The following is a 27,340-nucleotide window of genomic DNA, read 5'->3' on the forward strand; positions in this document are numbered from 1 at the left end:
TATTACGAGGAGACATTACACAAACTAAGGTTGCATTCCCTGGAATTTAGAAGTGTAAGGGGTGACCTAATCGAAGTTTTCAAGATATTAATGGGAACTGATAGGGTCGATAGAGAGAAACGATTTCCGCTGGGTGGGTTTGGGTTAGGGTTAGGGTTAGACATAGCCTAAAATTAAAGCCAAAACTTCCAGGAGTGAGATTAGGAAACACTTCTGCACGCAAAGGGTGGTGGAAGTTTGGAACTCTCTTCAACAAAGGCAGTAGATGGAAGCTCAATTGTTAATTTTATTTCTAAGATTGATAGATTTTTGTTAACCAAGAGTATTAAGGGATATGGGGCTCAGGCGGGTATATGGAGTTAGGTTACAGACCAGCCATGATCTCATTGAATGGCAGAACAGGCTCGAGGGGATTAAATGGCCTCCTCCTGCTCTAATGTGCTTTCAGTCTGTGAATTGCCAATTCTCAATCCAAGAATGAATCTTTTTCAATTGCTGAATTACCTGATATTTAGGGATCTTCTTACTACAGAAATGAGGGTAACGATCGACAGGCTTCCGAAGCACAAAGAATCATTGCCCCATCCTCCAGGTGGTGCTTTGTTAAACCAGGGATTTCCAAGCACTCCGACAGGGCACAGTTTGGAAACAGTTTTCCGGTTGGTAGAAAGTAACCGGAAGGCGGATAATTGAATATTTGCAGTTAGTTGTTGGCAAATAAATTGATTTCCAAGTTCATTTTAAAATAAAAAAACAATTCAACCGTCCGGGTCAAAGGCATCAGTTTTAGGTGCTCTGTGCTGATGATAATTTGAAATGTTGCTGACCTTAAAACAGTGCAGCTTTTGGGCCGTGCAATTACACGGAGCCCTGAGCAGATCCAGTTACGTTAATTAGCTGATCACTGAGGGCTTGCCGGTACCTGAGCTGGAAACACAATAAACTTTAATTAATTAGTCTCCCTTCTCTCGCCTCTTCACCAACAAATTTGATAATAACACATTAACACAATATTCAAAAGTGTTTGGAATCTAGGCTGTTCCCCATCGATTCGTTGTAACTCGAGTCAGATAAGAAATATATAAAGACACTGCGCAACAAAGCGCCGAGAGTCAGCGGCCTATCACATCGTCCCGCTGGCAGTGAGCAGCATGGAGCAGTGACTGTCACCACCACAGTGGGAAAAGGCAGTTACTGAACGGTGCAGCTGGTGAGACAGGTGAAGAACATGAAACTGGTCAAGAGTGGGCGGCAGAGAAAGGCTGCTCACCAACCCGGCCGAGGTTGGGTCGATGATACCACGGCTCGCAACAAAAGCTCTTCTGCCAGGTTTGTAAGCTGAGCAGCTCTGGATCAAAGGGAGTAACTTCACTAAAACAACAGTCGCAGTGTAAGGCAAACACCGTCCCTGCCTTCAGATAAAGGCCCACAGTTTCGGCTCTCTGCATACTGACTTTATTTGTTCACTTTCTTAATGAGGAACTTTCAGAAACTTTTGAATATTGCGTTAATGTGTTATTATCAAATTTGTTGGGGAAGAGGTGAGAGAAGGGATGCTAATTAATTAAAGTTTATTGTGTTTCCAGATCAGAGTTTGTATTGTTTTATCCACTGTCGGACAAGCGGACTGCACGCACCGAAAGCTGAAACCGAGACAGGCTCACATCCAGACCCCTGGACAAAACCTACCTAGAGACTGCAGTGGCTCAACAAGGATCAAAGCAGTACAGAGTGAGCTCAGAGAGGATAATGGAAACACAGCAGGAAAAGAAGCATTTCAGCAGCCCCGACTCCACGGAGGACAGCAACAAACTCGAAAGTCGCTATCAGTTTTGCGGGCACACTTTGAGAATCACTAGGGTCTCCAGCAATAAATTAGTGGTACCATCAATAATCTGGGAAGCTGTAAGTCCAATGTTTGGAGTAAATGCTTGGATCTGATAGAGAGAAACCAAACTCAGAGATTCTTCCTTCCACGACAGCAACCGCCAACACCCCCACCCCCGCCATGTTGAGGAAGCCCGACTTGATGAATTGGTTTTGCAGACGAACATGCATAAGAACATCGGAATTGCTAGAAGAAAGATTATTGTTCGCCGTCTCCTTTCCTGGTAGTCACATGACACAGTGAGAACCGAGTTGTAGACAAATAATAGCAATCAAACCGAATGAATTAGTCTCCAACAGACCCAGACATGAAGCGAGGAAAACCCTCCAGTGGTGGAGAGCTTTGGGAACCATAGGTCCAAAGTCACCTGTTCCTCCCAAACCTTCTCCACTCACCACATGTCATGTCTCCAATTAATCATCTGCCTGCCCACTCACTTACCCTGTCTACAACCCTGAGCAGACTCTTTGTATCCTCGTCACAGTTTACTTTCCCACGTATCTTTGTATCGTCAGCAAACTTGGATACATTACACTCGGTCCTCTCATCTAATTCATTAATATAGAGTGTAAAAAGCTGAGGCCCAAGCAGGGATCCTTGCGGCACCGCACTAGTTACAGCCTGCCAACCTGAATATGACCCGTTTATCACGACTCTCTGTTTTCTGTCCGTTAACCAATCCTCTATCTATGCTAATATATAACCCCCAACCGAATGAACCCCTTTTTACTCTTTTACTCTATCAAAACCGTTCGTGAATTTGAACACATCTTTAAAATCTCATCTTAAACTTCTCTGGTCTAATAGAACAACCCCAGCTTCTCCAGTCTCCCCACTTAACTGAAGTCCCGCACCCCTAGTACCATTCTATCAAATCTACACTGCACTGTCCCTAAAGCCTTGACATTCTTCCTAACGTAGTGCTCAGGATTAGACACAATACTCCTGCTGCGGCCTCACCAGTGATTTATAAAGGTTTAGCGTCACTTCCTTCATTTTGTATTCTGTGCCTATTTTATAAATCAAGGGTCCCGTATGCTTTTTTAACAGCCTTCCCAAATTGTCTTGCCACCTTCAAATATTTGTGTTAGTACAACCCGAGTTCGTTCTGTTCCTGTACCCCCTTCAAAATGGTAACATTTTGTTTATATTGTCTCTTCTTATTATTCCGATCAAAATGTATCATTTCACAGTCAGTTCTCTGCGTTAAATTTCATCTTCCATTTGTCTGCCCATTTCCCTTGTGTGTCTGGTCTCCTGAAGTCTGTTCTTAGCCTCCACATTGTTTACTACATTTCCGAGTTTCGTGTCATCTGCAAACTTTGAAATTATACCCTCTATACACAAGTCCAGTTCATTAATGCATATCAAAAAGATCAATGGTGTAAATACCGACCCCTGGAGAACACATCCAGCCTGAGAAATAACCGTTCACAACTACACTCTGCTTTCTGTCTCTTTGCCAATTTCATATCCACGCTGCCCCTGTCCTGTTAATCCCATGGGCATCAATGTTGCTAACTCATCTGCAACGTGGTACTTTGAAAATTCATGTCAACAAACACAACTGCACGAAAACCATCAACCCTATTAGTTACTTCATCAAATAACTCAATCAAGTTTATCAAACACGATTTGCCTTTAAGAAATCCGTGCTGACCGTTATTTATTAAAGCATGTTTTTCCAAGTGACAATTAATTTTGTCCAAGATTATTGTCTCCAAAAGTTTCCCCACCACCGACGTTAGGCTGACTGGCCTGTAGTTACCAGGTTTATCCTTCTCCCCTTTTTTGAACAGGAGAATAACATTTGCAACCAGTCAGTCCTCTGGCACCATCCCCATATCCAAGGAGGATTGAAAGATTGTGGCTATAACCTTTGCTATTTCCACCCTTACTACCCACAACAACCTAGGATGCAACCCACCTGGACCGCGTGGCTTTTCTACTTTGAGTACTGCCAACCTTTTTAGTGCATCCTCTACTATCTCTTCCTTTGCTGGGACATTGGCAGCATCCTCTTTTTTTGTGAATGTAGATGCAATGTTTTCATTTCGTACCCAAGCCGCGACTCCACAATGAGTTCGTTCTTTTGTCGCTAATTGGCCCCACCCTTCCTTTGACTGTCCTTTTGGTAATTGTCTGTTTATAAAAGACTTTACTGTTCCCTTTTATGTTATCTGCCACTATTTTCTCGTACACTCTCTTCGCCCGTATTATTTCCTTTTTCAGTTCTCCTCTGTACTTTATGTATTCTGCTTCATTTTCTAATGTATTATGGTCCTGACATTGGTCATAAGCCTCCTTTCTCTGTTTCGTTTTACTCTCTATATTTTCAATTATTCAGTGAGCTCCAGCACTGGATGCCCTTCCTAACTCCCTCATAGGAATGTGTTTCTTTTGCGCCCGAACTAGCTTCTCCTTGAAGGCCTCGCATTGCTTATTTACTGTTTTTACAGTCAGTCTTTGTTTGCATTCAACATGGGCCGGATCCCTTTTCAACTCACTGGAATTACCCCTCAGCAACTTCACCTTTGATTGATCAATGTCTCTTTCCATAACTACTCTACACCTAATATATAACATCCATGTCACCATGTTCTGTCTTCATACCATCCATGGCAACATGTTCTGTCTTCATACCATCCATGGCACCATTAAATTGTTTTTACCCTCCAGGCCATATTTACCGGGTTTTCCTCCTCCCTCACACAATGTAATGGTTATATAACCTTCTTGTATCATGTCTTGGGTTTATACGTTCCAATTCACCATACCCTGGGTTTATGCCGTCGTTATCGTCATGTACTCGGTTTATACCCTATCTGGCACAAAGTACTGAATGATGTATCCTCCATGCAATCGATATGGGGTTAATACTCCACCAGCACCATGTATTATGTTTAAACCCTCCTTGATCCCCTGCACTGGGAATCCACCATCCTTGACACTCTACACTGGGTATCCACCATCCCTGATCCCCTACACTGGGTATCCACCATCCTTGATCACCTACACTGGGTATCCATCATCCTTGATCCCCTACACTGGGTATCCACCATCCTTGACACCCTACACTGGGTATCCACCATCCTTGACACCCTACACTGGGTATCCACCATCCTTGACACCCTACACTGGGTATCCACCATCCTTGACACCCTACACTGGGTATCCACCATCCTTGACATCCTATACTGGTTATCCACGATACTTGATCCCCTACACTGGGTATCCTCCATCCTTGATCCCCTGCACTTGGTATCCACCATCCCTGATCCCCTGCATTGGGTATCCACCATCCTTGAAACCCTACAATGGGTATCCACCATCCCTGATCCCCTACGCTGGGTATCCATCATCCTTGATCCCCTACACTGGGTATCCACCATCCTTTACACCCTACATTGGGTATCCACCATCCTTGACACCCTACACTGGGTATCCACCATCCTTGGTACCCGACACTGGGTATCCACCATCCTTGATACCCTACACTGTGTATCCACCATCCTTGGCACCTTGTGCGGTATATACACGATTGTTAGCACCGTGCACGAGGTATTTTTTTTATTTCTTCATGGGATGTGGGCGTCGCTGACCAGCCCAGTATTTATTGCCCATCCCCAATTGCCCTTGAGTATACACAATCCTTAGCACCATGCGCGGTGTATCCACCATCTTTGACACCATTCCCGGTGTATACACCATCATTGACACCATGTGCATGGTATGCGCCATTCTTGACATCAAATATTGAGTTTATACCCATCACAACACGATGTTCAGATTTTTATATCTTCCTTGGAACTAAGTACTAGATTTATATCTTCCTAAGAATTACTTACTGGCTTGCACCCTCCCTTGCTCCCTCCCTTGCTCCCTCCCTTGCACCTTCCCTTGCACCTTCCCTTGCACTGATCCCTGCACCCTCCCATGCTCGCACCCTTGCACCTTCCCTTGCACCTTCCCTTGCACTGATCCCTGCACCCTCCCATGATCGCACCCTTGCATCCACGCTTGCTCTCTCCCTTGCACCCTCCCATGCTCCCACCCTTGTATCCACGCTTGCTCTCTCCCTTGCACCCTCCCTTGTTCACGATCTTGCACCTTCCCTTGCACCTATCCTTGCACTCTCCCTTGCTCCGACACGCTCCCTCCCTTGCACCCTCCCTTGCAACCTCCCTTGTAGTGTGAACTTGGATTCAGAAAGTTGCAGGTGAACGAATTCTAACGTTAATGCCATATTTTGTTTCAGGGCCTCGTTCTCTGCCGGTTCTTTGAGAAAGAGAAAATCAGTTTTTCTGGGAAGAAGATGATTGAATTGGGGTCGGGCACTGGGATCGTGGGGATTCTTGCAATCCTGCTGGGTGAGTTAAACTTTCCAAGCGATAGCACTTTGCATGTGTGAGGTTGAGCGATGAACTGTAATGGAATAGGACGGCTATATAATGAGAAGGACCATGACAGTGACTGGTCATTGGGGTGATTAAACCCCCAGTAATATGCACGTTTTGTGAACGCTGCAGTCTGTTCTTCTTTTGAGGTCTTTACTGTTAGGAACATAGGAACAGGAGTAGGCCATGCAGCCCCTCGTGCCTGCTCCGCCATTTGATAAGATCATGGCTGATCTGTGATCTAACTCCATATACCTGCCTTTGGCCCATATCCCTTAATACCTTTGGTTGCCAAAAAGCTATCTAACTCAGATTTAAATATAGCAATTGAGCTGGTATCAATTGCCGTTTGCGGAAGAGAGTTACAAACTTCTACAACCCTTTGTGTGTAGAAATGTTTTCTAATCTCGCTCCTGAAAGGTCTGGCTCTAATTTTTAAACTGCGCCTCCGACTCCTAAAATCCCCAACCAGCGGAAATAGTTTCTCTCTATCCACCCTATCTGTCCCCTTAATATCTTATAAACTTCGATCAGATTACCCCTTAACCTTCGAAACTCGAGAGAATACAACCCCAATTTGTGTAATCTCTCCTCGTAACTTAACCCTTGAAGTCCGGGTATCATTCTCGTAAACCTACGCTGCACTCCCACCAAGGCCAATATGTCCTTCCGAAGGTGCGGTGCCCAGAACTGCTCACAGAACTCCAGGTGCGGCCTAACCAGGGTTGACAGTTCTTCACCTCCAGTTTTGTTCTGTTTGATAGAGAATGCTTTCAAAGCACAGGACCCTCACCTCAGGCAATAAGAATGATGCCTCAGAAAATTCGCAGCTTTCTGGACTCAGCCGCTCCACCTGCCATCATGGAGAAAGTTCCTCCTCCCATCGGGGAGCGGGATCTCAATTGAACTGCTGTTGATCTGTGAAAATCGAGTAAGCGTAAAATTCCAGAAAATGACAAAGTGAAACATTTGATCACATTTCTCCTTGAGCTAATGAGCTGAGAACTAGATAACAATCAGAAATGGCCTGGTTATATTCAATGTAATATTTGCACAACATCCTGAACATCTCGACTCTGATCAGATATTAAACGGGGAAGCTGCAGCTTTTGATCATGTTTTTGAGTCCTTGTGAGCTCCAGTCACGTGCCCAGCACCCAACTGATGGCCAAATTATATTCCAAAAAACACTAAGCATGCTTTGGAATAAAATAATGAAGCAGTCCGTGCCCGCATACAGCACAACCTGAACAATATGCAGGCTTGGCTGTTATGTAGCAAGTAACATTCGTGCCAGACAAGAGCCAGGCAATAACGATCTCCAACAAGACAGAATCTAACCAATTCCCATTTACATCAAACGACATTACCATCGCCGAATCCCCCACCATCATCATCCTGGGGGTTACCATTGACCAGAAACTTAACTGGACCAGCCACATAAATAGTGTGGCTGCAAGAGCAGGTCGGAGGCCGTGTATTCTGCGGCATTGCCTGAGGAATTACTGAAGGAAATAAACATTATGTCCTTATCATTATCATAATCGAACAGCCCCACTTGTGACCTTGTGATGGAGGGAAGGTCATTAATGTAGCAGCTGAAAATCGTTGGGGCTTGATCACTGCCCAGCGATGTCCTGCGGCTGAGATGATTGGCCTCCAACAAACACTCTCATGTACCTTTGCACCAGGTATGACTCCAGCCACTTGAGAGTTTCCCCACTGATTACAATTGACGGCAGTTTTACGAGGGCTCCTTCGTGCCACACTCGGACAAATGCTGCCTTGATGTCAAGGGCAGTCAGTCTCATCTCACCTCTGGAATTCAGGATTCTTTTCCAAATATGGACCAAGGCTGTCATGAGGTCTGGAGCCGAGTGGTCCTGGCGGATCCCAAACTGAGCATCGGTGAGCAGGTTATTGGTTACTAAGTGCCGCTTGATAGCACTCTCGACATCTTCCATCACTTTGGCGATGATTGAGAGTTGGCTGATGGAGCGGTAATTGGCCGGATTGGATTTGTCCCGCTTTTTGTAGACAGTTCATACCTGGGCAATTTTCCATTTTTTAGTCGGATAGATGACAGTTCCGACTGGTACAGCTCAGGTCGGGGCACAGCTTATTCTGGAGCACAGGTCTTCAACACTGCAGCCGTGAGCCTTTGCCATGTCCATGAACTCAGCCATTTATTGTTATCACGTGGAGTGAATGGAATTGGCTGAAGACTGGTATCTGTGAGGATGGGGACCTCAGGAAGAGGCTGAGAATGATAATCCACTTGGCACTTCTGGCTGCAGATTGTTGCAAGCGCATCAAACTTTTTTTTGCATTCAGGGAATCAAGGGATATGGGAATCGGGCGGGAAAGTGGAGTGGAGTTCGAAGAGCAGCCGTGATCTTATCGAATGAGGGAGCAGGCTCGAGGGGCCGTATGGCCTACTCCTGCTCCTATTTCTTATGTTCTCATGTTCCCATGTGCTGGACTGCGCTCTTGTTGAGGATGAGAATGTTCACTGAGCCTCCTTCTCCTGTTGGTTGCTAAATTTGCGACCACCATTCGCGACTTGATGTGACCGGATTTCGGAGCTTTAACCTGGTTGTTTGGTTTGGGGATTGCTGAACTCTGTGCACAGCATGGTGCTCCCTCTGTTTATAATGCATGGTGCTCCCTCTGTTTATAATGCATGGTGCTCTCACTGTTTATAATGCATGGTGCTCTCACTGTTTATAATACATGGTGCTCCCACTTTTAATAATGCCTGGTGCTCTCACTCTTTATAATGCATGGTGCTCTCACTGTTTATAATGCATGGTGCTCTCGCTGTTTATAATGCATGCTGCTCTCGCTGTTTATAATGCATGCTCCTCTCGCTGCATATAAATCATGGTGCTCTCACTGTTCATAATGTATGGTGCTCTAACTGTTTATAATGCATGGTAATCCTTTGCTGCAGCTTCACCAAGTTGGCAGCTGATTTTCAAATACGCTCGGTGCCGCTCCAGGCATGCTCTTCTACATTCCTCATTGAAACAGATTTGGTCACCCAGCTTGATGGTGATGGAGAAGTGAGGGATATGTCGGGCCCTGCGATGACAAGATTGTTGTGGCATTCCATTATGCTGCTGCTTAGTGCCCATGGTGCCTCATAAGTGCCCGGTTTTGAGCTGCGAGATTTGTTATTAATCTATCCCACTCAGCAGGGCGGAGGTGCCACACGACACGATGGAGGGTTTCCTCAGAGTGAGGACAGGTCTGATTCTTTGAATATGTCAGACCGTTGCTTGACTAGTTTGTGAGGCAGCTCTCCCGACTTTGACAACAGTCCCCAATTGATAGCGAGGAGGAACTTGCAAGGTCAGCTGGGCTTGGTGTGCCTTTTTCTGTCCCAATTCGATGCCTGGATCGCAGCTTTATCCTTATTTTGATACCGCGGCGTGGCTCACGGCCACACGAGAGGGCAGTAAAGCATCAACCACATTGGTGTTGGACTGGAGTCACACACAAACCAGATTGGTGAAGGACGGCAGGTTTCCTTCACTAAAGGACGTTAGTTAACCTATTGTTTTTTTGCGACAATCGGATAGATTCATGGTCACTTTGGGGCGGATGTTGACTTCGAGCGGCAGTTTAAAACGTGTGATAGCTAAAAATAGAAATCGGGAGGAATGTTCAACGGGCGACAAACTCGTTGTCACCGGTTTTACGCTATGGCAGAAAGTCAATATCGCCCCTTTTACTGATACCAGCTTTTTATATTGACATTTATGAATTGAAAATCAAAATCTCAAACTGCCGTGGTTGGATTTGAACTCAGGTTACTGGATTTTTATTCCGCAGTTTTGGATTACTAAACCAGTGAAATAACCGCTGTGCTAATGGAATCGCTGAGCAATGCTGTGACACTGCACAAGTTCATCATTATCGTTCACAGCCTTTGCTGTGTTAATCTGCTTTGCCCCGAATCCCTTTTGCCCAAATTTACCATTTACATGTTGGGGTCATAGGGAAGCAATAAGTGAAGATACGTCATTGCTCTTTTACATTCTTCTGGCAGGTGGAGATGTGACCTTGACAGACAAACCAGAAGTTCTGAATCAAATAGAACTAAACGTGGCCAACAATGTCCCATCTTCAATTATCCAGCGGTCAAAAGTCTCTGCTCTCTCGTGGGGTGTAAACCATGATCAATTTCCAACAGACTACGACATCATCCTGGGATCCGATATCGTCTACAAGAAACGTGAACACCACTTACTGCTCAAGACCCTACAACATCTGAGCAACCAAAACACTATCATTTACATCTGCTCGAGGATGCGTGAGGTCATGGGAGCCATGAATTTTCACGAGGAGCTCATTCCACAGCATTTTAACTCCGAAATTGTTCACAGTGTCCCAGAAAAAGAAATCAACCTGTACAAAGTGATCAAAAAAGTTCCTGTCGCTTATTAAGGAGGAAATTCCATAGAATCGGGTGGAGGCAGTTGAAGGTCTCATAATGGGAAGAAGCGAGGGGGAGAAGGGCACAACAGGCAAGAGTCAGAGGACTGAATGATTTTTAAGGAGGTTGCAGAGATAGAGGAATTGGGATTTCCATTTACTCTAACACCCTAACCCTGACACGCTTACCCTAAACCCTAACCCTAAACCTGACACCCAAACCCTAATCCTGACTTTATAGCCCGAGCCAAACCCTAACCCTATACTAGTCCCAGCCCTAACCAAAACCCGAATCCTATTAATGCCACTGTAATCTGACGAGAGGTTGTCAGGGAGGGTTGGAGTTTAGGGTTAGGAACCCTCTATAGAGTCAGCTTCACCCTGTATCTAAATTCAGTCAAGCACTGCAGAACACAGAACAAGACCTACACTTTCCCCCTCCTGAAGTGTTGCTCTCCCACCACATACACGTTTGTGGAATGATTGCATCAACGTAAGCTCCTTTGAATTGACCCAGTTGAAGACTGCGGTGATGTTGTGCAGCAGAGAATATATTACGAGATGAATACTTCGGCACTCCCTACCTAACAGCTTAGTGGGATACACGGACTTCAGCCGTTCAAGAAGAAGGCTCACCACCACTTTCCCAAGGGCAACTAGGAAGGGGCAACAGATTCTGGCTTTGTCAGCGACGCCCACACCCTGATAATGAATATATAAAAAGAGAAAACTTGTGATGTTCTCTGGTTCGAATTATTCCCTTTGTCGCATTTTGCAGTGAACTTAAAAAAATAAAGAACAAACACTTTTACAAAAAGATTCATTCACGTGGACTTAGCTCAGTTTTTGCGGAATACCAGCTCGACACACGTAACTGACATAGCTCCCGACCTCCAACCGATTTCAACCCTGATGCGGGAGGGTATCTGACACACTGTGACAACTGGTCCTCCTTTGGCTGGAGGCAAGATATTACAGCTGGAGGCAGTACAGCTAGATACAGGATAGTACAGCTGGGGGCAGTGCAGCTCGGTACAGAACAGTACATCTGGGGGAAGTACAGCTAGGTACAGGATAGTACAGCTGGGGCAGTACAGCTAGGTACAGGATAGTACAGCTGGGGCAGTACAGCTAGATACAGGATAGTACAGCTGGGGGAAGTACAGCTAGGTACAGAATAGTACAGCTGGGGGCAGTACAGCTAGATACAGGATAGTACAGCTGGGGGCAGTGCAGCTAGGTACAGGATAGTACAGCTGGGGCAGTACAGCTCGGTACAGGATAGTATATCTGGGGGAAGTACAGCTCGGTAGAGGATAGTACAGCTGGAGGCAGACAGTACAAAAGCAAGGAAGTTATCCTAATCCTTTATAACTCATTGGTTAGGCCTCAGCTTGAATATTGTGTTCAATTCGGGGCACGGTACCTCAGAAAGGGTGTCAAGGCCTTAGAGAGGTTGAGGAAGAGGTTTACTGGAATTGTACCAGGAATGAGGGAGTCCCGTTATGTGGAGAGACTGGAGAAGCTGGGATTGTTCTCCTTCGAACTGACAAGGTCGAGTGGAGATTTGTTAGAAGTGTTCAAGATCATGCATGGTTATGATTGAGTAAATAAGGAGAAACTCCTTCCAGTGGTAGACGGGTCGGTCATCAGAGGACAAAGATTTAAGGCGATCGGCAAAAGAGCCAGGGGCGACATGAGGAAACATTTTTTATGCAGCGAGTTGTTACGATCTGGAATGCACTTTCTGTAAATGTGGTGGGGGCATATTCAATATTAACTTTTTAAAGGGACTTAGATAAAAATTGAGGCCAAAAAATTACAGGGCTATGGGGGAAGAGCAGGGGAATTGGACTAATTTGATAGCTCTTTCAAAAAGCCGCACAGGCACGTTGGGCCAAATAGCTTCCTCCTGTGCTGTACCTATTATGATACTGTGATACTATGTGAAAGAGTCAGCAGGAATCTCAGTTCAGTGGCCAGACATCTAAAGCTGTGGCAGGAACATACACAATGAAATAATATTTCATAACAGTGATAACCAATAAATACTTTGAAATCCCAGTTCAACTGAACCATGTTATTTGGGAGAAAGGACACTGCACTGACTCCTTGTAAAACTGAGACCGTGAGCTGTCTCGGTATCAATCACTGAAAACACATTCATGAAAATATATTCCAGGACAGGTTAGTTCCACAACATGAAACTGTTAACAGCTCCTCGTGGTATGATGCCACGCCTTAGCCCAATTATCTGATTTCAATATATTTGGTACAGATAATTAGCCAGTAACATTCTCAGGGCTGGATACATCGTTTATTGCAGATATAATGCAGCTGCCACAAGGCCAAAAGCGTACCATGTTTACACACGATATCAACTGGTAGAACACAACAGGTGGCTCTGTAAAAGATGATGGGAGAAAAAAATTGTAAATTTCAGCAGCAGAGTTAAAACTGATTTACACCATGAACGGATGAGATAATTGCTTATCCGGAACACCAACGGATGCAAGAACAGGGTATTTAATGCGTTTTACCCAAAACATTAATGAATATTGGGTCAAGTGGATCAAGCATCATTAGGGGAACATTTAGGGAATAGTGATCATAATATCATAGGGTTTAGATTAGTTACGGAAAAGGACGAGGAGCAATCCAGAATAAATATACTAAATTGGAGGTCGGCCAAATTCAGTGTGTTGAGAACGGATATGGCCCGGGTAAATTGGAATCAAAGATTGGCAGTCAAAACTGTAATCGAACAATGGGGGGCCTTGAGGGAGGATATGGTTCGGGTATTTTCTAGGTTCATTCTCACGCGGGGAAAGGTAGGGCAACAAAAGCCAGAGCTCCCTGGATGACGAAAGAGATAGAGATTAAGATGAAGCAGCAAAATGGGGTGTATGACAGATGTCTGGTTGATGACACAAGTGAGAACTGGGCTGAATCGAGAAAGTAGAGAGGGAAAGTGAAAAAGGAAATAAAAGTGGTAAAGGGAGAGAATGAGAATAGACTGGTGGCCAACGTAAAACGGAATCCAAAAGTCTTCGATGGGCAGATAAATAGTAAACGGGTAGGAAGAGGAGAGGTGGGGCCGATTAAAGACTAAAAGAAGATCTATGCATGGAGGCAGAGTGCAAGGCTGAGACACGAAATGAGTACTTTGCATCTGTCTGTAACAAGGAAGAAGATGCAACAAAAGTCAAAGTAAAAGAGGAGGTCGTTGAGATACTGGATGGGCTAAAAATTGATAAAGAGAAAGTACTAGAAAGGCAGGCTGTACTTAGAGTAGAAAAGACACCCGGTTTTTATCAAATGTTTATGTCTCCTCTTTGGATCTAATTTTTTTTTGTAAGCCACGGTTGAGCCACCTTTCTTGTTTTATTTTTGCGCCAGACATGGATGAATAATTGTTGTAATTCCTGCACATGTTCTTTAAATATTGTCCACTGTCATCCCTTTTCGTAAAGCTCCCCAATCTATCATAGCCAACTCGCACCTCATTCTTTCGTAATTTCCTCTATTTAGATTCAGGATCCTAGTTACGGATTCAACTACTTCACTCTCCATCTTAATGAGGAATTGTATCATGTTATGGTCGCTCTTCCCTAAGGGACCCCGCACAACATGATTGTTAGTTAATCCTTTCTCATTGCACAATGCCCAGTCTAGGATCACCTGTTCTCCAGTTGGTTCCTCAACGTATTGGTCTGGAAAACCATCACGTACACACTCCAGGAATTCCTCCCCGACAGTATTAATGCTAATTTGGTTTGACCAATCTATATATAGATTAATGTCACCCATGATTATAGTTGTACCCTTCTTGCATATGTCTCTAATTTCCTGTTTAATGTCCTCCTCTACATCTCCACTACTGTTTGGGGACAGATAGACACCCCCCACCAACGTTTTCTGCCCCCTGGTGTTTCTTCGCTCCATCCATACAGATTCGACATCGTGATTTTCTGAGCCAATATCCTTCCTCAATATTGCATTGATTTCCTCCTTTACTAACAACGCAACCCCACCTCCTTTCCCTTTTTGACTGTCCTTCCTAAATATTGAATACACCTGGATGTTCAGTTCCCATCCTTGGTCACCCTGCAGCAATGTCTCTGTAATCACAACTATATCATAACCGTTAATTTCTATCTGAGCTGTTAATTCATCTACTTTATTGTGAATGCTCCGCGCAGTCAGACGCAATGCCTTTAGACTTGTCCTTTTATGATTACTAGTCATTTTAATTTTATTTTGCTCAATGGCCCCATTTGTTTATCGCCCTTGTTTTCTCTGCCTTCCAATATTGCTTCTTCCCTTTCTGCCTTTTGTTTCTATCCTTGTTTCCCACTCCTCTGTCTCCCTGCTCAGGTTCCCATCCCCCGGCCATTCTAGTTTAAACCTTCCCCAACAACACTAGTAAACACCGCCGCGAGCACATCGGTCCCGGTACTGCTCGGGTGTAACCCGTCCCACTTGTACAGGTCCCACCTTCCCCAGAACCGGTCCCAAAGTCCCAGGAATCTAAGTCCCTCCATCCTACACCCCATCACTGCAGCCACGCATTCATCTGGTCTATTCTCCTGTTCTTATACTCACTAGCACGTGGCACTTGTAGTAGTTCTGAGATCACTACCTTTGAGGTCCTGCTTTTTAATTCATCTCCTAACTCCTTAAATTTACCTTGCAGGACCTCATCTTTTTTTTTTGCCTATGTCGTTGGTACCGATATGGACCACGAGTACTGGCTGTTCACCCTCCCCCTCCAGAATGCCCTGCCGCTGCTCCGTGACATCCTTGACCTTAGCAACAGGGAGGCAACATACCATACTGGAGTCACGTTTGCGGCAGCAGAAAAGCCTATCTGTTCCCCTTACAATTGAATCCCCTATCATTATAGCCCTGCCACTCTTATTCCGCCCCTCCTGTGCAGCAGAGCCACCCGTGCTGCCACGAACTTGGCTCTTGCTCCTTTCCCCTTATAAGCAATCTCACCCAACAGTATCCAAAGCGATATATCTGTTTGAGAGGGTGACGGCCCAAGGTGACTCCTGCGCTACCTACCTATTCCTTCTGCTCTTCCTGGCAGTCACCCATTTATTTTCTTCCCGCATAATCTTTTCCTGCGGTGTGACCACCTCACTGAACGTGCTATCCACGATAATCTCAGCATCGCGGATGCTCCACAGTGAATCCACCAGCAGCTCCAGCTCCAAAATACGGTTAATCAGTATCACCCTCTCTCACTGTCACTCATTCTCTCCGTCTCTCTCTATCATCCTTTCTCAGTCTCTCTCACTCTATTTACTTCTAACGAGGTATATAGATGCAAAATTGTGAAGCTCTGGAGCAAACTGAATTGAATTTGATATTTCAATTCCATATTCATTTGTGGCACAGTGCAGCTCAATTCAACATCATTGTTTTTACAAGGGACACGTATCTCATAACTGTGCATTCCGTGTGTGTTTGTGTGTGTCTCAGTTTCACTGGTCCAATAATGTAACCAATCCCCCTCGAAGACAGTCTTCACCTCCCTCTGTGCCCCATGTCTCTCAGTGTCTCCTGGTCCAATAACATAACCCATTCACCCCCTTGTCAACCTGTATCCACCTTCAGCTCTGCGATATATGTCTCATGCTCTCCTGGACCAATAACGTCACCCAAGGACCCCCTCCCCTGAAAGTCTTAATCACTCTCCCCCTTTGCCAGTGTGTCTTAGGCTCTCCTGGAACAACAACATAACCCAGGGACCACCCGCTCAGTCTGTGTCACCCTCCCCTCTTGCCCCGTGCGCCTTTGGCTCTCCAGGTCCAATAAGGTAACCCAGGAACCCCCCCCCACCCACCACAGTCTATCACCCCCTCCCCCTGTGCCCCGTCTGTCTCAGGCTCTGCTGGACCAATAACGTAATCCAGGGACCACCCTCACAATCTGTCTCCCCAGCCCCCCCTTTGCCCGGTGTGTCTCCTGTTCCCATGATGAAAACCCTGTCAGCTGTCACTCTGTCTGTATATCTCACACATTCTGTCTCTCCGTTTATATCGAGTTCACCCATTCTGATCCGGCCCACAGCAGTGACTGTGATTGCCAGTTTTGCCCATTTCCTGTCGGTGCAGGGCGGCCATTTAGTTGAAGTCCAGCTGAGCTCTTTAGTGCCGCCTTTTTGAGTAACAATTCATGCGTCACCTGCAGAGCGAGCCCTGCCTCAATCGGTCAGATTATCAATAAAATATATCAGAATTAGATTTAAGATAATTTCCGGGCTCGGTGCTGCTAATATAAAATGTACTTACCGTCCAGTGGGAAGTGTAGGGGATAGAATATGAAATGGGATTTAGTTCTAGTGATTGAAACCCTTCAGCACTTTCTATAATTTAACTAATTTAACAATTAGAATCAGTGGGTATTTCACCGCGTTCTTCAGCTCCTCTCTGAATTTATTCTGGGTCAGGACATAAATACACGTGTTTGTGCAGGAACTGAGAAGTTGCAGCATTCCTGCTGTGTGTTCTGTGATATAAAGAGGGTCAGTGGGGGAGAAGTAATCATCATAACTGTTTGTAATTCGCTGATAGAAGTAAAATACAACCTGTGTCACCCATAACAATATAAAACTGCCCGATGTACTGAAGAGTAAAATGATGGACATTTTTCGCTTCTCCATCTCTGGATCCATGTGATTCTCTCCATTGATTCTGCCCCGGAGTCCCCTGCGGACTCCGCTGGACACTAAAATATGTCTGACCGTCAAACCATTGAACATCAAAATCAGACAGAACGGGACACAAGGGGTTAAAATGCGGTGAAACAACTCAAATGCGACCCATGCGGGAGAAGTATTGAAGCTCGGTTTAAACATACAAAACCATGGAACATTATTATTTATAAATGCAGGTTCAAGTGTAAAATACCAGGGGAGACTCTCCAAACAGCTCAGCACACTCACTGTTCCAAGAACCACAGCCGCCGTTTTCTCGGTACAATATTTTGTTTTCAGCTTCTCACAACAAATGGTCACAAAACGATCAAAGGTGAAAGCGACTGTGAGCCAGACAGAGGCAGTTGTGGTTGCAAAAATCAGGACGGTAACGAGACAACACACGGGAGTAATTTCGAGGAATGAAACCGGGAAATAACTCGCATGAATCCGCCTCAATATTACATCAGTGATAACGACCAGGAGATCGGCCACAGCCATTCCCATCAGGTAGCGACTGATACATTTGGAGAGACCGCACTTTCCTCGGGACAGGATCACAATCGTCACCAAGTTAACTATAGGAGAGAGAAAAGGAAGCAGAGAAATTACTGATCAGAACTGGAGTCAAAGCAGCAGTTTGAGAGGATCTGGGCTGAAATTTCCAGCTTTGTTGCTGCATCGAAGGGTGGAAAGTGATTCATTGACCTGGGCAGCGCTTTCGGGCAGAGAGATGTTTTTAAACACAATTATCAATAATTAATAGGGAAATCGATACACAAAGTGAATAAACTGAGCACCGGATCCTCTGGAAGTTCTAAGTGAAGGCACGCTGCTGGTGAGGAAGGCGAAGGGCTTTTACCCAGCGGGAATCCAGCGGATTAAAGCCGGATTTGGGCTCCAGATGGACGTGGCAAGAGAGGGAACGGTAGGAAGGTGAGGGGACAGCGGGAGGTGCAGCTGGTTTGTTGCTCGGAGTTAGAAGAGCCGACAGGGGCTGGCACGACACGGGGAAGGGCAGCTGGAGACCGAGCCTGTGAGTGAGATTGGGAGGGAGAGAAGGAAAAAGATATGTGGGAGCTGGAGGGGAGTCAGGAGCAGCTGGTTTAATAAAGCCGATAAACTGAAGCAACGGATGAGGAGAAAGAGGATTCAATGCAGGTGGAGGAGGGGCTGGAATTCACAGGGAGAAACTGCAGCAGAGTGTTGGAGGGAATCTAATCTATAGGTCCCGCTAACACAATCCAATCAATAAATTCAACCAATGATTTCTGTGGTTATTTTTGTCAATGAACAGCTCGTTTGGCATCAAATGTTTTCGATTTATTTACTTTGCACATTGAATTAAAATTAAATTAAAATGCATTAGTTAAATCAGCCTCGTTCTTTATTGAATTAAGCTGACACACAGCTTTTAGAATACAATATCCGAATAATTCATAACGGTCAAGAAATGACTGAGTCTATTCTTTAAATACATTTCAATTATGTTTATTTATTCAGTCAGTAAAAATGAACATTTAATTAACCAGACTGAGGACCTGATGGTGATAAACACACCCGGCGTGAAAACTCTCACAATCTGACAACATCCTAATATCACCTTCAAGTCCGATTTCTTCTGAATATTTGTACTGAAAGTTTCAGCAGTTTATTCCGATGAATTGTTCATCCCGGTGCTGCTTTCTCCCTCTGTCTCTGTGTCTCCCTCTTTTTGTGCGTATCTCTCTGTCTCTGTCTCTCTCTCCCAGTGTATCTCTCTTTCTCTAGCGCTCTTTCTCTCTCTGCCTCTCTGTGTGTCTCTCTGCGTGTCTCTCTGTCATTCTCCCTTCCATTCTGGCGTTAATTTTCTCTAACCATCTCGTTTTCCTCTTCAGTCTCTTTCTCTATCGTTCTTTTATGTCTCTCTGCACTCCCTACTCTATTTCTCAATGCCCCTTTTCACATCCGATTCAATCCGAACATCCTGCGCCTGCTTTCAATTCACCAGCCCCGTGTTCCAACGATCATATTCTTAGTGTCAGTTTGTTAAATGGTGAAGCCTCTCTCAACAGTTTAATGTTTCTACAGATCATTCAAATCTCCACCTGTTCACCTACACTGTTTACTTCATCTGTGATGCATGGAACAAACAGAATCGAATCCCTCTTCCAGACACACCTCATAATAATTGAAATTCCTTCTCCTGTAATTATAAAGTACAGCGTTAGATGGCGGCATTGTTCAATTAACAAAACGGCAACATCACCGCTGCGACTGAAAATCTACAGAAAAATCGAAGGGCTCATGATTCAAACAGAAACAGTACAAACTGATACAGCATAACCTCAAAACTTTGCATTTTACAGTGAATTCTTCCACAGTGAATCAGAGAAAGAGATGTGAAAGAATCAGCAGCAAACTCAGTTCAGTAGGCAGACATCTGATTCGGCGTCAGATACACAAATAATTACAGAATATTTCGTAACAATGACAACCAATATTTCGTAACAATTACAACCAGTTAAACTGTACCATGTTGTCGGGGAGGGAGGACATTGCGCTGCCTCCTTTTAACACTGAGACCGTGAGCTGTCTCATTGACAATCAATGAAAACACATTGATGAAAAAAATATTCCAGGACAGGTTCGTTCCACAACATGAAACTGTTAACAGCTCCTCAATGTCTGATACCAGCTCTTAGCCCAGATCCCTGATTCCCATACGTTCAGTACAGAGAATAATCCAGTAACAATACAAGGGTTGGATATGAAAAGTACATTAAAGATATAATGCAATTGCTGCAAGACCGAATGTTTAGAAGTTAAGGACATGCAATTATTCAACAGTACATTCAGTGCACAGAATAATCCAGCAGCACTGACAGGGTTGCATTAAAAAGATGATAGCGGATACAATGCAGCTGCTAAAAGACTGAAAGAGCCGAGACAGGACATTCCATCAACGGATAGAACAGAACAGGCAGCTGTGTAAAGCCTGATGGGAGAAATAAAATACCAACAACGGTAGCACAACTAACATCGATTTACACCATCAACAGCTGAGGTAATGGCTTACCAGAAATTCCAACGGCTGCAAGAACCGGATAATAAATGTCTTCTATCTGGTAGATTACTGGATATCCCATTTCTGTGAGAAGCGCTGACTGCTGTTGACCTGGAAACCACAGCTCCAGCAGGCACTGAGAGCTCATTCATTTCAACGAGCCCTAATTTATGCAGGGGCTGAGTCTCCACTGACACGGTTATATCCCTGATCATTGTTTTTATTTACAATAATTGAACAAACACATTATATCAGCAGCTTTGACTCCTTTGTAAAGAATGACGTGGATATATCAGAAACATCTCAAAGTCCAGGACATTATCTTAATCAGACTTCTCTCAGGAATAAAGTTATAAACTGTGCTCATACAGGACTGATCCAACAATAATGAGCGGATTCATTTACAGTTTTCATCTAATTGTATTAACCATGTTCATTCTTGCTGATTGCTTTATACTTTATAGCGATTTCTCCGCAGTGTGCACTGAATTCACCGACACAAACAAATCCTCGTCTCGCTGCTTCTGCAGTATTGCAGTTAAAATATGAATTTTGAGTCTCTTACAGAAGGACAGTTGAAGGGCAGGTTCAGGATTCTAGCTGAGAAATGGGGTGATATCAGGTGTCGGACACTGAACGAGCTTCATTGCCATTCCTCTCTCCGTTATTTTACTGCAGATGTTTCCCGTTTATTTTACGTTTGATTCATGGCTCCAGTAAAATTAGCCCCGTGCAACTGTGCTGAGCTCGTGAACTGACTTGACCTCCGTCATAAAGACTCCGTGCTTCCTTCACCCGCCTTCATTCCTTCCTCAGCCCATTGGCATTGAAACCCACGTCTATGCCTTTGTCCCCTCCAGCCACCATTGCTGCAGTTCACTCCAGGTCGGCCATCCATCCTCCCCTTTCGACCCGCACCAGGTCCTGCTCGGCCTCACTGACCCTCACTGATTCATACTTCCCCATCATCTTACGTTTAAAATTCTCAATCTTGGGTTTAATTCCCACCAAGGCCCACCGCTCCACCACCCCCCAAACCCGCCGCTACACAGATAAAATCATAGAATCCTATCGAACAGAAGGAGACCATTCTACCCATCGTGCTTGTGCTGGCTCTTTAAAAAAACTATCCAATTAGCCGCAATACCCAGCTCTTTCCCGATTGCCCTGCAGATTTCCCCAGACACCGACCGCAAACCCACCCATGACCTCCTCATTCATCTGACCTTGGCCTCTTTTGGTGGGACTACCCTCACTATGTCCCACACTCTTATCTGATCATTGCCAGGATAAACGTCTCTTCCCACCCTATCACCGTTAACTCTGATGTCTCAAAAGTTCAATCCTTGGCGACCTCCTCTTCCTCATCTACATGTTGTGCTTTGGTGACATTGTCCACAGACATGGACCAGCGTTAGATGTACGCTGACAAAACCACGGCCTCTCTTGACCCTTCCAATGTCTTTGTGTTGTCAGACTCATCTGCTAGAAACATAGAAAATAGGAGCAGGAGTAGACCATTCGGCCCTTCGAGCCTGCTAAGCCATTCAATATAATCATGGCTGATCCTCTATCTCAATACCATATTCCCGGTCTCTTCCCATACCCCTTGATGCCTTTCGTATCTAGAAATCTATCTAGCTCATATATTCAGTGATATGGCCTCCACCGACTTCCATGGTAGAGAATTGCACAGGTTCACCACTCTCTGAGTGCAGAAATTTCTCCCCATCTCAGTCCTAAATACCTACCCCGTAGCCAGTGATTGTGAATCCTCGTTCGGGACCTTCCAGCCAGCGGAATCTTCCGCCCTGCATCCAGTCTGTCTCGCCCTGTCAGAATGTTATATGTTTCAATGATATCCCCTCTCATTCTTCTAAACTCGAGTGAATACAGGCCGAGTCGACCCAATCTCTCCTCATGTGATAGTCCTTCCATCCCAGGGATCAGTCTGGTGAACCTTCACTGCACTCCCTCCATGGCAACTATATCCTTCCCGAGGAAAGGAGTCTAAAACTGCACACAATGCTCCAGGTGTGGTCTCACCGAGGCCCTGTAAAACTGCACTAAGACATCCTTGCTCCTGTACTCACATCCTCTTGCATTGAAGGCCAACATACCATTTGACCTCCGAACTGCATGCCACAGCTGTATGTTTGCTTGCAGTTACTCGTGTACAAGATCACCCAGATCCCTTTGTACATCATAATTCCCCAATCTATCACCATTTAATTAATACTCCACCTTTCTGTTTTTCCTTCCGAAGTGGATAACTTGAAATTTATCCACATTATACTGCATGTGCATGCATTTGCCCATTCACTCAACTTGTCTAAATCGTCTTGAAGCCTCTTTGCATTCTCCTCACAAATCACGATCCCACCTAGCTTTGTTTCGTCAGCAAACCTGGAAATATTACATTTCGTTCACTCATCCAAGTCCATATATATTGTGAATAGCCGGTGCCCAAGCACCGATCCCTGCGGTACCCCACTAGTCACTGCCTGCCACCCCGAATGAGATCCACTTATTAGTACTCTCTGTTTCCTGTCTGTTAAACAATTTTCAATCCATGCCAGTATATTACCACCAATCCCATGTGCTTTAATATTGCACACTGACCTCTGATGTGGGACTTTAACCGAAGGCATTCTGAAAATACAAATAAACCATTTCCACTGTTTCTCCCTTATCTATTCCACCAGTTACAGCCACAAAAAACTCCAGTAGGTTTGTCAGACATGATTTCCATTTCATAAATCGATGTTTACTTTGTCTAATCCCGTTGATATTTTCTAAATGTCCTGTTATCACATATTTTATTATAGACGCTAGCACTTTCCCTGCTACTGATGTGAGGTTAACTGGTCTGTAGTTCCCTGTTTTCTCTCTCCCTTCTTTTTGAAATAGTGGGGTTACATTTGCCACTCTCAAATCTGCAGGAACTGTTCCATATACTTTGAATTTTGGAAGATCGCAACGAATGCATCCACGCTTTCCATGGCTACCTCTTCTGGTAGTCTGGGATGCAGATTATCAGATCCTGGGGATTTATCGGCCTTCAGTCCCATTTATTTCTCCAGCACTACTTTTTTACTAATACTAATAACCTTTAATTTCTCCTTCTCACTAGACCATTGGTTCCCTAGCATTTCTGGGAAGTTATTTGTGTCTTCTTCCGTCAAGACAGAACCAAAGTATTTGTTTAATTGCTCTGCCATTTCCCTGTTCCCCATTATAAATTCTCCCGTTCCTGAATGTAAGAGACCAACATTTGTCTTCACTAATCTTTTTCTTTTTACATACTTATAAATTCCACTTTAATGTTCCTTGCAAGTTTACTCTCATACTCTATTCCCCCCCCCCCCCACCTAATCAATCTCTTGGTCCTTTTTTGCTAAATTCTAAACTGGTCCCTATCCTCAGGCTTGCTACTTTTTCTAGCAACTTTATATGACTGCTCTTTGGATTCAATACTCTACTTAATTTCTTTCGTTAGCTATGGTTGGGCCGCATTTATAGTGTTTTTGCGCCAGAAAGGAACGTATAATTGTTGCAATTCGTTCCTTAAATGTTAGTCATTACCTATCCAACATCATGCCTTTTAATGAAGCTTCCAAATCTACCATTGCAACTCACAACTCATGCCTTCACAGTCTCCTTTGTTTAGATTTAGGAACCTAGTTTCGATTTGGACTACTTCACTTTCCATCTTAATGAAGAATTCTATCATGTTATAGTCACTCTTCCCTAAAGGACCCCGCAGAACATGATTATTAATTAACCCCTTCTTATTGCACAATACCAAATCTAGGATAGCCTATTACCTGGATAACCTGTCTTAGATGAGCCACAATTTCTTCCAGTTAAAAATTGGGAAGTCAAGATCTTTGGTCCCACAATCTCGACATCCTTGCCGCTGATTGCATCCCCTTCCTGTGCTTTTGTTTGAGGCTAATCCAGACTGTTCGTAACTTCGACATCATATTCAACAACCAGCTGAGCTTCTGACTCCCTATCCTCTCCATTGCAAAGACCGTCTACTCCCGTGTCCGTAATAATAGCCGTCCCACCCTTCCGTTCATCCCTGCCCTGCCATATGTTACTGACAACCTCAGGCATGCCTTTGTAACAGCTCTGGTAAACACACACGGGCTGTACAGTACCAGACTGGAGTCAGTCGTTCCCTTTCACCTCATGTATACTGTACATGTACAGGAGTTGAAACTGAGACACACACGGACTGTACATTATCAGACGCGAGAATCATTCTCATTTACTTTCTGTGTACTGTAGATCTACAGGAGCTGACAATGAGAAACACGAGGCGTACAGTACCAGACGGGAGTGAATCATTCCCTTTTACCCACTGTGTACTGTACATGTGCAGGAGCTGCCACCGAGACACACAGGGGCCGTACAGTACCAGACAGGAGTGAATCGTTCCCTTTTACAAGCATGGTGCTGTACATATACAGGAGCTGACACTGGGGCACGCACTCATCGTACCGTAAAGGAAGAACTGAATCGTTCTCATTTACTTTTACATAGAATCACATAAAATGTACAGCACAGGAACAGGCCATTCCCGTGTTTATGCTCCACATGAGATTCCTCCCTCCTCACTTCATCTCACCCTATCAACATATCCTTCCATCACTTTCTCCCTGATGTGTTTATCCAGCTTCCCCTTGAATGCATCGATGATAGTCGACTCAATTGTTCCTTGTGGTAGTGAATTCCACATTCTAACCACTCTCTGGTTAAAAAAAGTTTCTCTTGAATTCCCTATTGGATTTATAAGTGACTATCTTATATTTATGGCCCCGAGCGCTGATCTCCCCGGCAAGTGGAAACATTTTATCGAAGTCTACCCGATCAAAACCTTTCATCATCTTAAAGACCTCTTTTAGTTCACCCCTCAGTTTTCTCTTTTCGAGTGAAAAGAGCCTCAGCCTGCTCAAACTTTCCTGATAAATGTACATGGACAGTGAGACACACAGGGGCCATACAGTACCAAGCGGGAGTGAATCGTTCCTTTTGCACGCTGTGTATACTGTATGTGCACTGGAAATGACATTGGGACATACATGAGTGGTACAGTACCAGACGGGAGTGAATGGTTCCATTTTACATGCTTTGTACTGTACATGTACAGGAGCTGATAATGAGGCACACGGGCCAGACGGGAATGAATCGCTCCCATTTTACCCACTCTGTGCTGTGCATATACAGGAGCTGGCAGTGAAACACACACGGGCCGCACATCACCAGACAGGAGTGAATCATTCCCTTGTATCCGCTGTGTGTTGTACATACGTCAGAGCCGACACTCAGTCACCGTTTGTCTCCCTCGCTCTCTCTCTCTCTCTTTCTCTGGCTCCTGTCTCTGTTCCCATATTTCAACTTGTCTCTCTCCCTCTTTCAATTGTTCTTTCGTTCTCTGTGTTATCTCTCCCAAAATTTCTTGATTGAAACGTACCCTGAAATATTTCATTCTCATTATTTAAAATAACAACACATCACATTTCTACGGCATTTTAAAATGTTAAACATTCCAGCATTTTGGAACTCCCTGTTAACTATAGAGAGACAGGAGATGGGATTGTTCAATGGAGATTGACGATTTGTTCAATTCAATAGGGTGAGAATTAGATTGTGTCCCTCACATCTACACAGGATTGAAGCTGTTCACAGTATACAGCCTGAGATGATGAAATGGTTGAACAATGTCAGCGAAACTTCAAACTGACAAAATACATAAAAGAACAGGAGTTGGGAGAATATACAAAACCTGAGGCTCCGACCAGAGCGGAAGGAAGGTGTCAGCACCCTTCCAGTTCGACATCAATTATGCCTTTGGAGCAGATTCTGTTTAACTTTAGTTATTTAAATGTCGTCGCCGGGCAATGTGGGATTCGTCGGGGTCCCTGGGATGCTTGGGCCACAGGAGGAGGCGAGATGGGCTGCGAGGGGAACCCGTGTGCTTGGGCTCCAGGGGGGAGTGAGCGATAGGCTGCGAGGGGACCCCGGGTGCCTCGGCCTCAAGGGGAGGAGAGATACGCAGTGAGGGTTCCCTGGGGTGCTTGTGCCACAGTGGGAGGTGGAGACAGGCTCTGAGAGGCCTCTTGGGTGCTTGGGCCAGAGGGGTAGGGAGACACAGGCTGAGAGACGACCCCGGGGTGTCTGGGGCCACACGGGGTGGAGAAACAGGCTGCGAGGGGACAACGGGTGCTTGGGCCACAAGGGGAGAGGAGACAGGCTGCGACTGTTCCCTGGGGTGTTTGGGCCAGAACGGGAAGGGAAGACAGGCTGTGAGGAGAGCCAGGTTTGATGGGCCACAGTGAAAATGGGAGACAGGCTGAGAAATGACCCCGGGGTGCTTTGGCCACAAGGGGAGGGGAGACAAGCTGTGAGAGGACATTGGGTGCTTAGGACACAGGGGAATGGAGACAGGCTGCGAGAGGCCCTTGGGTTACATTATGCGCTCAGTGACACTGAGACACACACACACGTTGATAATCAGTCACACATGTCCCGTGTATGTGCTGACCCATTTGTGACACTTTTGTTCCATCAAATCAAACATTCCTAAATATGACAGCGAGTCCCTGCGTATCATTTTCTTTTAATCCACGGTGTACTGTACATGTATAGGAGCTGACACTGAGACACACATGGGCCGTGCAGTACCAGTCAGGAGTGAATCGTTCCCTTTTATCCACGGTGTACTGTACATGTGCAGGAGCTGACACTGACACACTCAGGCCGTACAGTATCAGACAGGAGTGAATCGTTCCCTTTTATCCACGGTGTACTGTGCATGTGCAGGAGCTGACTGACACACACGAGCCGTACAGCAT

The 27,340-nt window shown here is 45.0% G+C and overlaps 2 protein-coding genes across 2 annotated transcripts in view; one reads left to right on the forward strand and one right to left on the reverse strand.

Moving 5' to 3' along the window:
- LOC137312574 (zinc finger protein 271-like) overlaps window positions 1–27,340 on the reverse strand; it is a 196,985-nt gene that overhangs the window by 11,957 nt on the left and 157,688 nt on the right. The window lies entirely within an intron of this gene.
- LOC137312468 (EEF1A lysine methyltransferase 3-like) lies at window positions 1,750–10,737 on the forward strand. The gene is made up of 3 exons (XM_067979017.1): window positions 1,750–1,905; window positions 6,147–6,258; window positions 10,340–10,737. The coding sequence occupies exons 1-3, from the start codon at window positions 1,750–1,752 to the stop codon at window positions 10,735–10,737; spliced, it is 666 nt and encodes a 221-aa protein (XP_067835118.1).

This window comes from Heptranchias perlo, unplaced genomic scaffold (assembly GCF_035084215.1).
Source record: "Heptranchias perlo isolate sHepPer1 unplaced genomic scaffold, sHepPer1.hap1 HAP1_SCAFFOLD_43, whole genome shotgun sequence".
NCBI classification, from domain to species: domain Eukaryota; kingdom Metazoa; phylum Chordata; class Chondrichthyes; order Hexanchiformes; family Hexanchidae; genus Heptranchias; species Heptranchias perlo.